The sequence below is a fragment of the Poeciliopsis prolifica genome, unplaced genomic scaffold (genome assembly GCF_027474105.1).
Source record: "Poeciliopsis prolifica strain line A6 unplaced genomic scaffold, Auburn_PproV2 SCAFFOLD038, whole genome shotgun sequence".
Taxonomy (NCBI): domain Eukaryota; kingdom Metazoa; phylum Chordata; class Actinopteri; order Cyprinodontiformes; family Poeciliidae; genus Poeciliopsis; species Poeciliopsis prolifica.
Window position 1 is genome coordinate 4,700,261 of NW_026562413.1, and position 15,069 is coordinate 4,715,329.

General features: G+C 39.5%; 1 protein-coding gene across 1 annotated transcript; it reads left to right on the forward strand.

The window, feature by feature from the left end:
* Positions 1 to 404: 404 nt before the first annotated feature.
* rbm24a (RNA binding motif protein 24a) lies at positions 405 to 12,051 on the forward strand. The gene is made up of 4 exons (XM_055053709.1): positions 405 to 845; positions 3,927 to 4,050; positions 4,179 to 4,233; positions 9,684 to 12,051. Exons 1-4 carry the CDS (start codon positions 678 to 680, stop codon positions 10,036 to 10,038), a joined length of 702 nt encoding a protein of 233 aa, XP_054909684.1. The 5' UTR covers positions 405 to 677; the 3' UTR covers positions 10,039 to 12,051.
* The last annotated feature ends 3,018 nt before the right edge of the window (positions 12,052 to 15,069 follow it).

Consider the following 15,069-nt stretch of genomic DNA (forward strand, 5'->3'; position numbering starts at 1 on the left):
TAAAAATGTATTCATATAGAACCTATTTTATGACATGAACATAAACATTTTACATTTACATAATTATGTCCCACAAAGACATAAACATAAGGACAAGAACGTAAATAAAAAAGTGACATAAAAATGTAGCAGTTACTGAAAGGACACCTCTGGACCTTTACCCAGGCTGTCCAGCTGTTGGTGCGCTCCGGTGTGTGTGTGTGTGTGTGTGTGTGTGTGTGTGTGTGTGTGTGTGTGTGTGTGTGTGTGTGTGTTGTGTGTGTGTGGAGGGGAGGGGAGGGGAGGGGAGGGGAGGGGAGGATGGGGGGGGGGGGGGCGGTCCGCTGAGCAGCTGGGTGGAGTCAGAGGCGACTCTGTTCGGAATGGGTCCCGAACCCACTAAGTTAGACAGCAGAGTTGTTGAAGGAGAGCTGGAAGCACCTGATGCTCACCTCTGGGACAATCCGCTCCATGTTTCTCCCCTCTTGGAATAAATCTACCTCCAGGCGCCATCACTGTCGACAACTTTTTTGCTGATCTCCTCCATTTTTTTTAAAATTCCCTCTCACTCAAAGAATAATTGATAAGGACACTTTGCACTAGATTGCCTTTGTCTTTTTGTTGTTGTTGTTGTTGTTGTTGTGTTTTTGTTTTAAAACAGTTCCCGTTGACCGTGTTTCTTTGTTTTTGCACTGACGATGCACACCACGCAAAAGGACACGACCTACACGAAGATCTTTGTCGGGGGTCTTCCCTACCACACCACGGACTCGAGTCTCAGGAAATATTTCGAGGTTTTTGGCGAGATCGAAGAGGCCGTGGTGATCACCGACAGGCAGACCGGCAAGTCAAGAGGTTATGGATTTGTAAGTACATTTATTTATATATTTTTAAAAATGGCACTAGGCTGGTTAAATCGGCCACTGTACGCCTCGGCGGCTTGTCTCTCACAGCGGTGACATATCTGCCTCTGGTCATGGGTTGTTTATGTTTTGATAAGGAGGCGCTGCTTCTATCTGCCACTGGCTTCTGCTGCAGCCTCACCACTTGTTGCGCCGCAGCTCTGCGCCCGGACACGTTGTTTTCTGGGCGCTGACAGCTGCTGAGGTCCTGAGGTCGTCTCACAGTCGAGTCACGCGTGTTGCCTAACGCGAGCTCGGATGAAACATCATGACATCATCCTCATCACCCGCCAGACTGATCATTTGAACGCATTGGATACTTGATCTGACTTGTTGAAGAAAAAAAAAAAAAAAAAAACTCTTATGGGTTGCCTAATAAAGTGCACTGAAAAGCAAAGAGAAAATATAAAAAAGAGGCGTTGATTGATTATTTTTGTAATCAAAATAAGTCTATCCTTAAATTGTCAAGGTAATCAAACGTACATAATGTATGTTTGTCAAACTTCATTCAGTTATTTGGGATTAATTAATGCCATTTTAATGCTGCATCCTCTACTTTCAGTTTGTGAGTTTTTGTCTCACTTATGTTGCAAATGATCAAATATATGTAATGTTATAACAACACAATTTGATTACAAAAGTCAGCTTGCAAATGATTATTTAATTCATTAGAGGAGGACTATATCTAAACCCTGGTGATTATACTTGCTTGTTAAATTTTTGTCTTATTTTAATATTATATGTCTATTTTTGTGACCTGTCAGGGGACTACAGGTGCACATTATCTTAAATTGTGCTATAATGAGGTACCTGGGAGAAAAATGGTGGCATTTGTACACGTTCCCTTTTTAAAAAAGATTTATTATTATTTTCTAATTAAAACTTTTCCGGCAAATGTGAAGAAGGCTGGAACATGCCGCAACACATCGTTCCTAATCTCAAGAAATGTAATAACACAAGAGAAACAAAGTCCATGATATTTAACAGGCAGGAAAGGGTTACAAAACCATCTCTCTGGCTTTGGGACTCAAGAGAACCACAGTGAGAGCTATTATCCACAAATGGAAAACACATGGCCTAAAGACACTTGAGTGTGGTCTTTACCCACAATATCTCCAAGGGCTCATTGACAAATCATTCAGGACAAAAAACAAAACAAAACAAAAAACAGCATTTGAAGCTCTGCAGGCCTCGCTGGCCTAAGTTAAGGTTGGTGTTAAGAAAGAGAGACTGAACAAACATGGGAGAGATCGGAGATGAAAGCAAAAGGAGGCAAAGAGTTGTCTAATAATTGAGAAAAACATGTCACTCCCCAAGACTTTTAGGAAATTATTATGTGCTGATAGGATGAAAGTGAAACATTTTGGTGCATAAAACTAAGAGCATTTCAGAATAAGAGCATGGTCATCAGTGTAACCATGGATTTTACTCTCTAGTATAAAATCCTGATGGAGAAACTCCATCAATTAAACTCAAGCACATCTGGGTTAAGTTGTATGGCATCGATCCAAAGACAATGAACCAAAAAACAAACTGAAAAATCCCCTTTGAACTGACGCACACTATCTATTAGATATGCTGAAATCTTGTCCTTACTGTAGAGTAATTTTTATTCTTAAATCTGTTTTTGTATATTATATTCTATTTTTGTCTGAATCTGTTCGCTTTGATTGCCTGTCACATTGCTGCTGTTGTACTGGAATTTTCCATAAAAGATATTTCTATTCTAGACTATACACAACTTTTGGAGTGGTCTAGTCAAAGTATAGACTTAAATAAAATCAAAATGTTGTGGTGTGACCTTAGACATGACATGCATGCTTTTTGTGGATCAAAATTTCTCTTCGGTGACGTGAACGACTCAATGCTAGTTACAGGAAACATCTGATGGGAGCTGCTGACTCTGAACACGGCACAGCTTGCAGGTTTAGAGGATAGTTATGATTTTTTTATTTATTTGTTTTGGTCTGTTATTAAAATGTGTTGCATCTGAAACATTTAAGTGTGAGAAAAGAGAATCTGTGAGCGGCAGGGATAAGCCTTAAACAGTGACAGTCTTCCCATGGCTAAATAAATCACTTCCTGTTCCAGTTCTTGAAAACCTTAAAAAAATCAGTGAGTGTGACGGACACAGAGATATGTCAGGATTATTGATATCCACATTTTCCTCAGTTTACTGTGAGGTTGTTGGATAAATGTTAACACTAGAAGGATCTGCTTGGTTTGCAGCTGTGAAACACAAGTCAGGTTTTTCATCACATGCCATGTTGGTGTTAAAGCTAAACCAGGTTGCCTTAAAGAAACAACTTTTGCTCGATTAACCTGACTGCCTTGGTGAGTGCAGGTAGCAGCCACATCCAAAACAACTTTTCTTATTTGTCCTTATTGCTGCAATCTCTATAAAGTCTAACATTACATCTAGGTGGGAAATATAAAGAGTAAAAGATATATTTTATAAAAAGAAAGCAACACGTAAAGATTCTAAAGGAATAAAGGTTCCCTTTAATGCTTTTCTCCAATTTGTCAATAACTGGTGCATTTGTAAACCTGTCCTGTCTAACTCCAACAGCTTTTCGACCCTCAATCAATAATAGATCTATCAGATGATAAAGTTTGCTTATGCCTGAGGCCGGCTCTGGCAGCCTCTCGTATCTCAACACAGCCAAACCTACCTTGATTCCCACAGCTTCACAGCTGCAAGAAATATTCCTTATCTTGTCATCTATACAAAAAAATATTTTAGTATCAGTTCTAAATCACCAAAGTAATGCCTTAAATAATGTCTTGGCATACTTTTTCAGTTTCAAGACCTCAGAATGTATTTCTTTATAAAAAAACAACTTCATGAAAGCCATTAGCTAAATGACGGGACAGATCAGAAGTCACTTCAGTCTGGATCACATTCAAGTTTGATGATAAATGTGTGAAACCCCAACAAACCCCACACGCTTACGCTCCATCCAGACTTTATTTAGTCTGTTTTCCTGTATGATCTCTTGAATTAAAGCCATCTTCTGACTTGTCCTCTGCTTCCCTCCCCATAAGGTGACGATGGTGGACCGCTCTGCCGCTGATCGGGCCTGCAAGGACCCCAACCCGATCATCGATGGCAGGAAGGCCAATGTGAACCTGGCCTACCTGGGGGCTAAACCTCGTGTGATGCAGCCAGGTGAATTCAGCCTCATTCTCACCTGAAGCTTTGTTTGTTTTGCACTATTTTATCTGAGGAAGAACCACATAATTAAGCTGTTCATCAGAATGGAAGTTATTCACTTTGTATTTTATTTTGTTTTGCAGGTTTTGCCTTCGGCGTTCCCCAAATCCACCCTGCGTTCATCCAGAGGCCTTATGGGTAAGGAATCTCTGGAGTCTTTGTTTGTTTTTATTACATAAAAAAAAAAGATTTTGTCCTTTCTCTGTAAATAAACTATTTATGACAGTGGATCATAAAGTTTTACAATAGTATTAACAAACCTCAAATGCTTCCTTACAATCATGCATTTCATTAGGATTTATCGCATAATTGATATGTGGACAGAAAAGGATAAATGGTTTTCAAATTATTTCACAAGAAGAAACTCAAAAAATGTTGCATGTATTTGTAGTCAGCCCTCTTTACTCTTCTACCCCTAAATAAAATGCCTTTGGAAGATACTTTTGATGTGGTATAAATGCAGCTGTTCCAGGAAGGCCTTAGGGGTTTACTAGTGATCAAAAGAAATCTTCCAAGCTTTGGACAACTCACAGGCGCCATTTTTTGTTTATTGTTTTTGCAGTGGATCAAAAAAAATGGTTTTTAGAGGATGACTAAAAATATGGCACCATTGCAAAAAGTGAGCACTAATTAGAAGCAGCCAGGAGGCTCGTTTTGATTCCAGACGAGTCAAAACGAGCTGCGCAGATCCACTGTTCATGTCTGGCAATCTGTTGCCCAAAAAAACTTTTAAACATTTGGCATTTTTTGAACAGTGATGAGGCAAAATGCATTACTTAAAGAAAAACATAAGACTTTACTTAATATGCTTGTAGGATCATGGAAGCTGGTAAAAGTAGATGGCAAGATGGAGCTAAATCCTGAAAGAAAACCTGGGAAAGTTGTAAGACTATTCAGAAGTTCACATTTCTGCAGGATTAATTTAAAGAGCCAGAGTCACAATGGCTTAAAGTGGCCCAGTCAAAGTATGGAGGCTCTCCATCCAAGTTTGAGCCATATTGTGAAGGAAAAAGTGCCCAAGACGGCAGATATTTACCTACAGTGGTTTCACAGCATGTTAACTCAACAGTTTTGAATATGAATGCATGCAAATGTTATTTTGAAAAAGTTAAAACCATGTATCTTTTTTTGTTCCACTTTAAAACTATGCATCACTTTGTTGTTGTTTGTGGATGTAGCATCACAAAATGTAAAAAAGCTTGATGGGTAGAAATACTTTTGCTAGCAATATTTAACAATATTGGGATTATTATTGGTATTCTGCCGGTCATAATAGAGATAATGTAGATTGCAGGATTCTAGGTGTTTCTGTGTGAATGTTTTGAGTGGATTAAAGATGGAAACCTGCAGCCTGACTCAATGTTCTTTCTCTGGTTCGACAGGCTCGCTCTCGGTTAAGCTTTCCGTTCTGCGAGCCTAAACTCAGATCAGACCAGGGAAAAACCCGTAGACTCGATCGCGCACAAACGAGCTCTCGCTGTGGTGATTACAGACGCATGTACGTAGGTTTCACTTTTGATTTGATGTTTTTTTTATTTTTTTTTGAGTAGAGCTTAGCGTGGTGTGCCGTAATGAAGTGGGTGCTGTTGGCTAAATCGTGTGCCATGTTGGAAAAACAAAAGTAGAGAAAAAAAAATTAAAAAAATTGGATTGGTTGAATTTTTGGGGTGATTTTTTATTTTGTTTTTACTTTTTGAAGTTTTTGTGGAAGAGTGGCAACTTTACCACACTAAAAAAAAGTTTGTTTTTTTTTGTTTGTTTGCTGTTTTTCTTTGCTGTTTTTATTACTTGTATTTGCTGTTCCATCTGTTTTCTGGTTTACTAAAAGATGAATCTTTTGTGTGGTTTTTCTTTTATTCAATCCACTTTCCCTAAAGTCTTTACACTCTGCTTTCAGGATAACATCACTGTTTCTGTGCACTCATAGCCTTAAAACAACACATATTCACAATTTAAACCCCACTGCTAAACACCAAAGATCAGGTACCTTTAGCAGAAAGGTGGATGCTTGTGTGCGTCCACTTTCACAAGCGCACAAAGGTCCTGGATCCTATTGTGCTAATGTGTCTTTGTCCATCATGCTCGTTTCAGCTCAGCTCGCCAAAGTCTCCAGTGTGACAAACAAATGTCTGGATGTCTCTGTCTCGCTCTTATTCTCTCACTGCGAGCTTTCGTCACATGGGCTCGTGGTGTTAAAGAAAACAAGCGCTGCCATTGTGGCGCACAAAGCCCTGAATGCTGACACTGCAGATGCGTGAAGCTCTGAGTTATATCTGTGTGTGTGTTGGATGATGGGGGCCATCGGTGGTGTTGGAGTAGTCCGTCATGTAACATCAGCAGATAAATGGAACCATGTGGAAGTTTAAATGGGAATGCTTCAGAAATTAAGCTAAATTGGTAGCAAAGGAAGGAACCTAAGGCAGTAAATAATTATCCTTTTGTCTTTACATAGACATCAAGACCTGCCTCTTTCATCACTAGTCCTGTACATTTTTTCTTGAAAATGCCATAATTTTTGTACCTTCTGCAGATTATTACATTTAGGTAAAATGTTATCAACGTTTTATTCGCTAAAGCAGCGCAAAGTGTGTGATCAGGACATGGAAAGAAAATAATGACAGATTTTCAAACTTTTTTCAAATGCTATAATCTAAATCACTTCATAAGTTTAAATTTAGTATTATTTCTCCTGTTTATATCCAAATACATGGCCTGTTGTAAAGCTAATGAGTCTGTAAATGCTATTTATGTTGTTGCTTAACAATATTCTTGCCACTCTTCTAACACTTTTTGACTGCTTCTTTGCTATCTTGGCCAAGTCAGTCAGTTGACATGGACAGTCACGTCTTGGTATATTTACACATCAACCATACGATCGAACAGCTCTATGTTTAATACTCACAGCAACAATATTATTTTAATTATTTTATAATGCACTTGTCTGTCAGAAATGGCCAGGAAATGATCCTCTACTGCAGCACAGCTAACTAAAATAGCAGTATGGGTCTCATTAGATGAAATAATGACTCCATCCTGTGATTATGCATGTTTTAAACCAAGTAAACAGTGTTGAAAGTTCATGTTTTACATATATCATCACTCTGCATCATCTTCCATCTATGGGTGGATAACAAAATAATTTCCATACACTTCTTTTGAGCATGCTCAACTAATTTGGGGCTTTTAATTACTAGTTCCAAGCGTCACAGTTTAAGTAAAAGTGCATAATAAATCATCCATGGAGGCCTTTGTTGTCTGCAGTCTTAATGAATCCACAGGTTTCCTCCAAGCTTTTTCATGAATCGTTTGAATATTAATAATGCATTGGCTCCTAATATATATATATATATGTGTGCGTATATATGGATAGTCCAGGCTTACTTCCTCGCAAAAGTATTTCTCCAAGTATCAAAGGGTTCTCCTGTAGAGTAACATGTAGAAGTTTTTATACTTGGCTGCCTCTCACCCTGAAGAGCAGCCAGGACCTGCTGAGATTGATTAGTGGGCTTCAAAGTACAGTTTCAGCATCACATGATGACACAAAATGCTGTTTTTGAGAGTTTCCAAATTAGATTTTGGGAAGAAGAAAAAAAAATATATTTTTTTTTTTTGGTGAAGGAATCTTGTTACTCGCCTTTGAAAAAGTAGATGTTTGTGTGTTGAACGTGATAAACCAGCTTTGCCCTTTAGTTATTTTATATGTTCCATATATATCTGTTACCTACTTTTCATGTTTCTTATTTTGGGTTGATTTTCTGTGATATTGTTTTTTAATTCGTTTTTCTTCTCTGGTTTACTTGTTTACTTGCTTTTCCACTTTTGTTTTTTTTGTTTTTTGTTTTGTATTTGTGGCTGAGATTTGGGTGCTCTAACATAGGGTTGCCATGATAGAGTCTCTCCATCAGTCTTTCATCTTTGACCCGCATTTACCTTGAAGAGGAGGAGCCCAATCAGTCAGAACCTGACTCCGAGTTTCAAATCCCTCATCTCACGCCGGACTCTCAGGCCCTGCACTGGTTCTGCTTCGGGATCAGGCTATGTCATGCAGGACAGAACGCTTTCATTGTGCAGAACTGTTTACTTAATCGAAACATCCCTGTTGGTGCAGAGCCTAGTCCCGGCTCCCCCCTCTGCCTCTCTGGCTCTTTGTTCCGACACAGAGGGGGAAATGGTCAGTGTCCCTTTTTAAAACTGTCCAGCTGTCAAAGCGGCAGTGACATTTTTACAATGTGTCCCTGGGATCATCTCTGTCCTCCGTCCCCTCACCCGCAGCCTGACACTGTAAGCCCCTCTCTGCCTTTCACCGCCCTGCAGCCGTTACAAACTGCAGGTTACGCACCCTGAACTCTGCCTTTCTTTTTAAATTTGCAGATCTCAGCTCAAATCAGGCCTGCTCAGTGACAGACAGGTTGAAGGCCTGAAAGGATGAAACAGTCCAACTTCGCCTTCGTTCGTTTAGCCCTCTTGTTTTCTACTGAGAGTCTTTCCCAGATCTAAATTAAGAGATTGCTTATGTGCTCTCTCTTCTTCTTCTGAATTTATTAGCTTTGTAAACACTTTACTGAGACTTAATGACATTTCTAACTTTACAAGAACAACCTCCAAACCAAAGAGCATTGTTAGCTCGACCTGGTAGCGCTTTGGTATTGATTGGAGAAATATTTGACTTTTACATTTCCACCTAAGCTGCTCAATAGTCAGGGGCTGATACTGGTGAAAGTCTCTTGATTATGCTAACCAACCAATGTATTTGTGCATGTGTAGTAAAATACTGAAGAGTATTTTAAACAATTAGTGTGAGAAATTACCCACAGTCAGGCACAAATTGGTTTGGGTGCTGACCAGCATGTTTTTACCTCTCTCTCAGATCCCAACTGCATTTTTGGTGACAAAATACTGAGGCCTAAACTTTGACGTTGATTATTTAGACTAATGTTTTTATTTAGCATAGGATATCTTAATCTACACCAAATTCCGAAAACAGTGCCAAAGTTATAATTTGGTGTTGAAAATAAGAAATGACAGCAATTTAGAGAAATTGATGATTGACTGAATACAACTGCAGATCATTTTATTCATTTCGATTGAGTTCATAAGTGACATTTCCTAGTTAAAGAAAGAAAAAGTATCTTGAGAAAGTCATAAAAATAAGTTTTGACTTCTCCATTGTTGTTCTACTTTGCAGTGGGAATCCAATCATACATTTTACACCCTGAAATTGAAACCGCAAATTATTAAATGTTTGTTTTTTTTTACAAACAGAATAGAAAATATGAGTTAAAATGTGTAGATTAATGTTTTAACTGCACTAATTGTATTGTTTTAACAAACTGTAAAAGCCGGCAGAATAAATTAACCAGATTAATTGAAGCTATTCTCACCTTTGACCTTCTTGGCTCTTCTATTTTGGCAACCCTATGCTCTCCTGCTACCACCTGGAGTTTCTTTGTTGCTGTTGACTGAACTGAGTGGTGAGGAGCGTGCTCAGGCGCGGCATGGCGAAGTTGACTTTCAGGGTGAATTTCTTTGACTGCCAAATTTCAAGCAAACATTGAATTGTCACATGTGTCTATGTGTTTGTCCCACAGCATCCCGACCCATTATGTATACCCCCAGGCATTCGTTCAGCCCAGCGTGGTGATCCCCCATGTGCAGCCCGCAGCCGCTGCACCTGCCACCGCCGCCGCCACCTCTCCTTACATCGACTACACCGGGGCTGCCTACGCGCAGTACTCCGCAGCGGCCAATGCTGCTGCGGCCGTGGCCTACGAGCAGTATCCCTACGCCGCCTCCCCGGCCGCACCAGGCTACATGGCTACCACTGGCTACGGCTTTGCTGTCCAGCAGCCACTAGCCGCCGCCGCCCCGGGGTCAGCCGCCGCTGCGGCCGCGGCCTTCGGGCAGTATCAGGCTCAGCAGCTGCAGGCCGATCGCATGCAATAGCAGCGGCTGCAACTGTTGCACAGGCAAAGAGAGGGATGGTCCAGCTGAAGTGTCACAAAGAAGACAGGTGGGCCGGATCAGCGCCAAGGCTGACGTTCTTTAAAAGCTGGTGATGGTGATGACAATGGTGAGATGGGATAGGAACTTTCCAACTTGCTGTGCTTTATCTGAACAAAAAAGCTGAAAATGAAAAAAAGGTTGCAGAACAAACTATGGAAATGATCACTGTTGGTATTACTATGGATACTATTATTACTGCGATTGTCACTGGTAGTTTCTAGAGTAGAGTGACAGAAGCCCAGTGGTTGGTATAATGTAGGCCTTTAAGTCCTAATGCTGTCTCTAACGTTAGTTTGAGGAATAGCCTCATTTTTTTTCCCACTCGTCATGTTTCAAAAATGTTATTTGGTTATTTAAAGCCCTCATAACATTACTATTTTATTTATTATTCTTGTTAATATCACACATTGAGGGTCCTCCTTGTATTTTTTTCTGTTCTTTGAGTTAATGTTTTCTGATAATCAGGGAAATTAAACCGTTTTCCAATGTGTTAGCAATTTTATTTTTTTTTTACATTTTTGTCTGGAAGTCCAGGTGTTTAAAATCGTTGTGTCAAAAACACATTTGAAGAACTACCTTAATGATCTTCCTGATGCTGAATGTCCCATTTTCTTTCATACCCAGCCTTAACCTCTTGACCTATGCAAAGCAAACAAATCAACAAAAGAAAAGAAACAAAACTGAAAAATGTCCTGAGCTCTGACCAGACCGCAGAGAGAGAGAGGGAGGGTTTTTTTTTTTGCAGAGACAACAGAAACACTGACAAAAGAGGGGACACAATGACAAACACTAAATCTGTTGCTTTTCCACATTTCACTCACATTCATGCGTCCAGAGGCTGCAGAGTGCTTAGAGACAAAGGCAGCACAGTGGCGTTTCTCTCTGTGACGGAGAGGGCAGCTGCCGGGGGTGAGGGGTGGATCGGTGGACGGAGCCGCTCCTGCGCCGCACAGACGGATCTCTCTGGAAAGAACGCACCATTTGTGCTCGTTTGTTGAGCTGTCACATTTTAATCCCCGGCCGAGCCTTTTGGGAACCGGCATTGCACCCCTCAACCGCCCGACCCCAAACCACCCAACACCTCCCCTCCCCTCTCTCTCTCTCTTTCTCTCCAGTCGCATCAGCATTTCCAGCTCTGAGATACGCACTCACACTTTCTCCAAAGCTAACCCGACAACTGGCCTGCGTGTCAGGACAAAATAGGGGTTTTCTCGTTGATGTAATGTTGGTCAGTGTGCCTTACATTTTTACAGCTATTTAAATGAGAGAAAAACAGAAAAAGGACAAAAAAAAATGTATTATTTAAGTTATTTATTTTTGCGGGTTGTTGACACTCTAAGAGTAGAGACTTAGTGGAGGTACTGTGTTATTAATATTATTATGTACTCATCTCAAGGCAAATATAAGTTATTGATTAGTTTACTATCATTATTATTATGATTAATTATTATTATTATTATTAACATGCTCAACCAAAAATATTGATGTAGATGCTATTTAATACACTGTTATGTGCACTGTACTTTTTATTTTTTTGACCTTTTAGAACAAAACATTAAATAATGGCTTCGTGCATTTAAATGCAGACCCGTCTGCATGCAGGTTGACTCTGAGTCTTCTTCGTTTAGCTGAGAGGAATTATTAAGGAGTTTTACTAAAAAACAATAAATAAATAATAATAATAATAAAAAGAGCAAAAAATGCTGCTTTTTCTCTACTAGAATGTATAGACGTCGTTGGGGTTTCAGTAGCTTCTGTTGCTTTGTATTCATCAAATCAGCTGTTTTACACTGTTGGGAATTTTTTATACTTGAACTTTTTCTTACAAGGGAAATATGTAAAAAAAAGAAGTAGATGACAAAAAAACCTTTCATTGTCAGTGGATGAAGGCTTTTAAAGCGTTGATGATAAACCTTTACTTCAGAATTTCAACCGCATGTAATCGAAGTGAAATAAAATGTTCTATATTTGAAGAAAACTTGGTGGCATTTTCCTTTTTATCACTTCCTATCGGGAACACATGGTGATTATTGGCTACTCTCACACATACACAAATGTGACATCCTTTTTTCTTCTTCTTCTCTGGGGACACATCTCAACAATTTTGGGACCTCTTTATCTTCTTTAGAAATTAAGGAAGAGAGGTAAAAATGTAAATATTAAGGTGTTGTCATAGCATAAACATTAGTAAAATAAAATACAGTTTACACAAGTGCAGATGTATCTCAAAAGGGTGCACACTCCTACAACAGTACCAGGTTTTATGACAGATAAATGATTTAATTTTTTTTCTCCTATGTGTTCCTGTATCATGTATACAGTGCAGATGTGCAGCATAGATATATTTTTTTGTTGTTTTTGCACCTTTGTTGGCTGTCTTGCATCTTTTTAAGTTTATGTTATGCAAATCAGCTGTGCAGTCTCACAGCTGATTTGTTCAATAGCCTTAAATAATTTCTCGTCCATTTTATAAGTTGAGTCTTTTAAAAGACATAAACACGGTCTAATGGCTCCTGTGTCTTTTCAAAATGATGGGCAAAGACGGAAGAGTGGAGGACAAACAAAGAAGTGCTTTAAGATCTTCCATCCATCCATTTTCTAACACCCTTGTCCCTGGTGGGATTGTGAGGGATGCTGGTGCCAATCTGCAGCTAATGATCCGAGCGACAGGCGCGGTGCAACCTGGACGGGCCGCCAGTCTGTCGCAGGGCGCTTTAAGATCTGCCTGCAGAAAATAAACTGAATCTGTGTCATGTTTGAAATTATGAATGGTATCTGTCATGATTTGCGGTGTGAGGTGGTGAGGGAGATGCGATGAACCTAGGTAGTTGAGTGAGAAATTTGATTCAATAGTGAAATGCACAAAAATCCAAAATCCAGGCAGCACAGAAAGAACGGGAGGCTCCGGCTCAATACTGGTAGCAACTGGAAAACGAGAGAAATCTGACCGCAGACTTGACACGACTAGACAAGACGAGATGTAATAGACAAGGAACATGGGAGGGATTAAATACACAGAGGGTCATCAGGGAACGAGAAACAACTGGGAACAATCAAGGGGTAGACATGTCAACACCAGACTCAATAGACACAGAAACCTAAAATAAAGACAAAGAAAACTCACAGTCCTCACAGTATCATTTGCTTCATAGTTCATTGGAATCAACTTTTCTTGTTTAGCATTTCTTTGACATTTTACCAAATACATAGGAACAATTTGTACACTGGAGACTGAATTTTAATGATTGAAATTCTTGGAAATGTAATTCTGAATGGGATTTTGAATTTACTCTCTTAAATCAGCCACTTTTTTGTGAGATTACGCTGTAGGAGCTGAACTGATTCAAAATCTAAAATAGATGGCTAACAATTTGGTGCAGCAGTCTCCAGCAGGAAACATGGGGAAGCCCATGCAGAGCCGTCAAAAGCAGCGGAACCAGGTCCCTGTTCTTTGTGCAGCAGAAGGTCGACTCAGAGGAACATGGACGTTTGCTGCTGCTGCTGCAGTGGCAGCTGACAACATGCAGCACTTGAGACAGATGCTCCTGACAGAAGGATATTTGAGTCCTGAGGAGGAGAAATGCAGAAAAACGTTTGTCTTGATCCATCTTTAAGCAAAACTCCCAAACATCTTAAAGGAGTTTAACGTCGTGTTGTTTTATATTTATGCATATTTTTATGCAACTATATGTGTAATTTTGATCTGTGTAACATGTTGGCCATTCTCAGTTTATTTTATTTTTGTGCCGTTATGCTAAACTTGTCTCCTATGTATGTTATTCTAGATACATGCATGTTTTCATTGTTATTTAGGTGTTTCAAATCTCTTTGTCATTATTTGTCTTCTATGTTCATATTTTCAGAGAACGTCACTAGACAAGGTTTCATGAGACACATTTTAATCTATTTCCTACTTATAACGCTACTTATACCACAAAATAAGAGCGGTAAAAGATAAAAAAAAAAACAATGATAAAGGTAAATTAAACTAAACACTCCACGCTTTGTTGCTTTAGGTTTTCCCAGGTTTGTGTGGAAACGAGTGACACATGATAAAGTATCTGAGGTGTCAGTCTATCAATGATTTATTCATTTTCTCATCAATAAATCATGCAGAAGGGAGTGAGCTGCTCCTCCTTTGCCTTGCTTCTCTCAGCTTAAGGGAGTATTTTGGTCAGTGGTGAAACCAGAAGCGACATGTTGCTGCTGGAGCGCGACTGTGGCGCAGCATCAGTACAGAAAACCCTCGAACACGAACCCAGAAACTGGCTTGTCTTAGTTTAAATGTCAGGTTCCTAAAAGTTATAACTACAGGTTGCTTATTATTTTTTGAAAATATAAGGGAATGATCAGCAAATTAGATTCAACACTGAGAGCGCCACCTTCTGGGAACTATCTGGGAATGTTCTCTGAGGATTCTGAAGAAAAGCATTGCCACAGAATGATACTGCCACCACTGTGTCTTCAAGTGGCACACATATCTATTCTTCTACTTTGTTGTACTGCTTTCCTCCTACATCATTGTTAATCTTGAGAAATATTTCAGACTGGATTTATCTTTTTCTTCACATTAAAGACGCCGTCATTATCATGTTGTCAAAAGAATCAGGCGCCAACATTAAAACACATTTTACAAGTAAGACAATTAAAATGACCGTAAACCCTACAGACAAAATACTTTATTTTCATTTTTTCTCATTTGGTTTTAGGTTGCTTTTTCTTCTTTTTTTTTTTTTTTTTTGTTGACTCCTAATTGAAGCAGGATGATTTAGAAACCCAGATATTCCCATGCTGATCCAGACTGGAAGAGGCTACAGTGAAGACTCACATGAAGGTTAAAGGAACACAGACCCGGGCAGGGGCCGCCGCTCTATCTGTCATCTATTTTTAGCGGACGACAGACAAGTTTTCAAGCTTGTCTGTCCGCTTCAGAGGGGAAATTCACTGAGTCACAGTCCGGGTCTGGGTCTC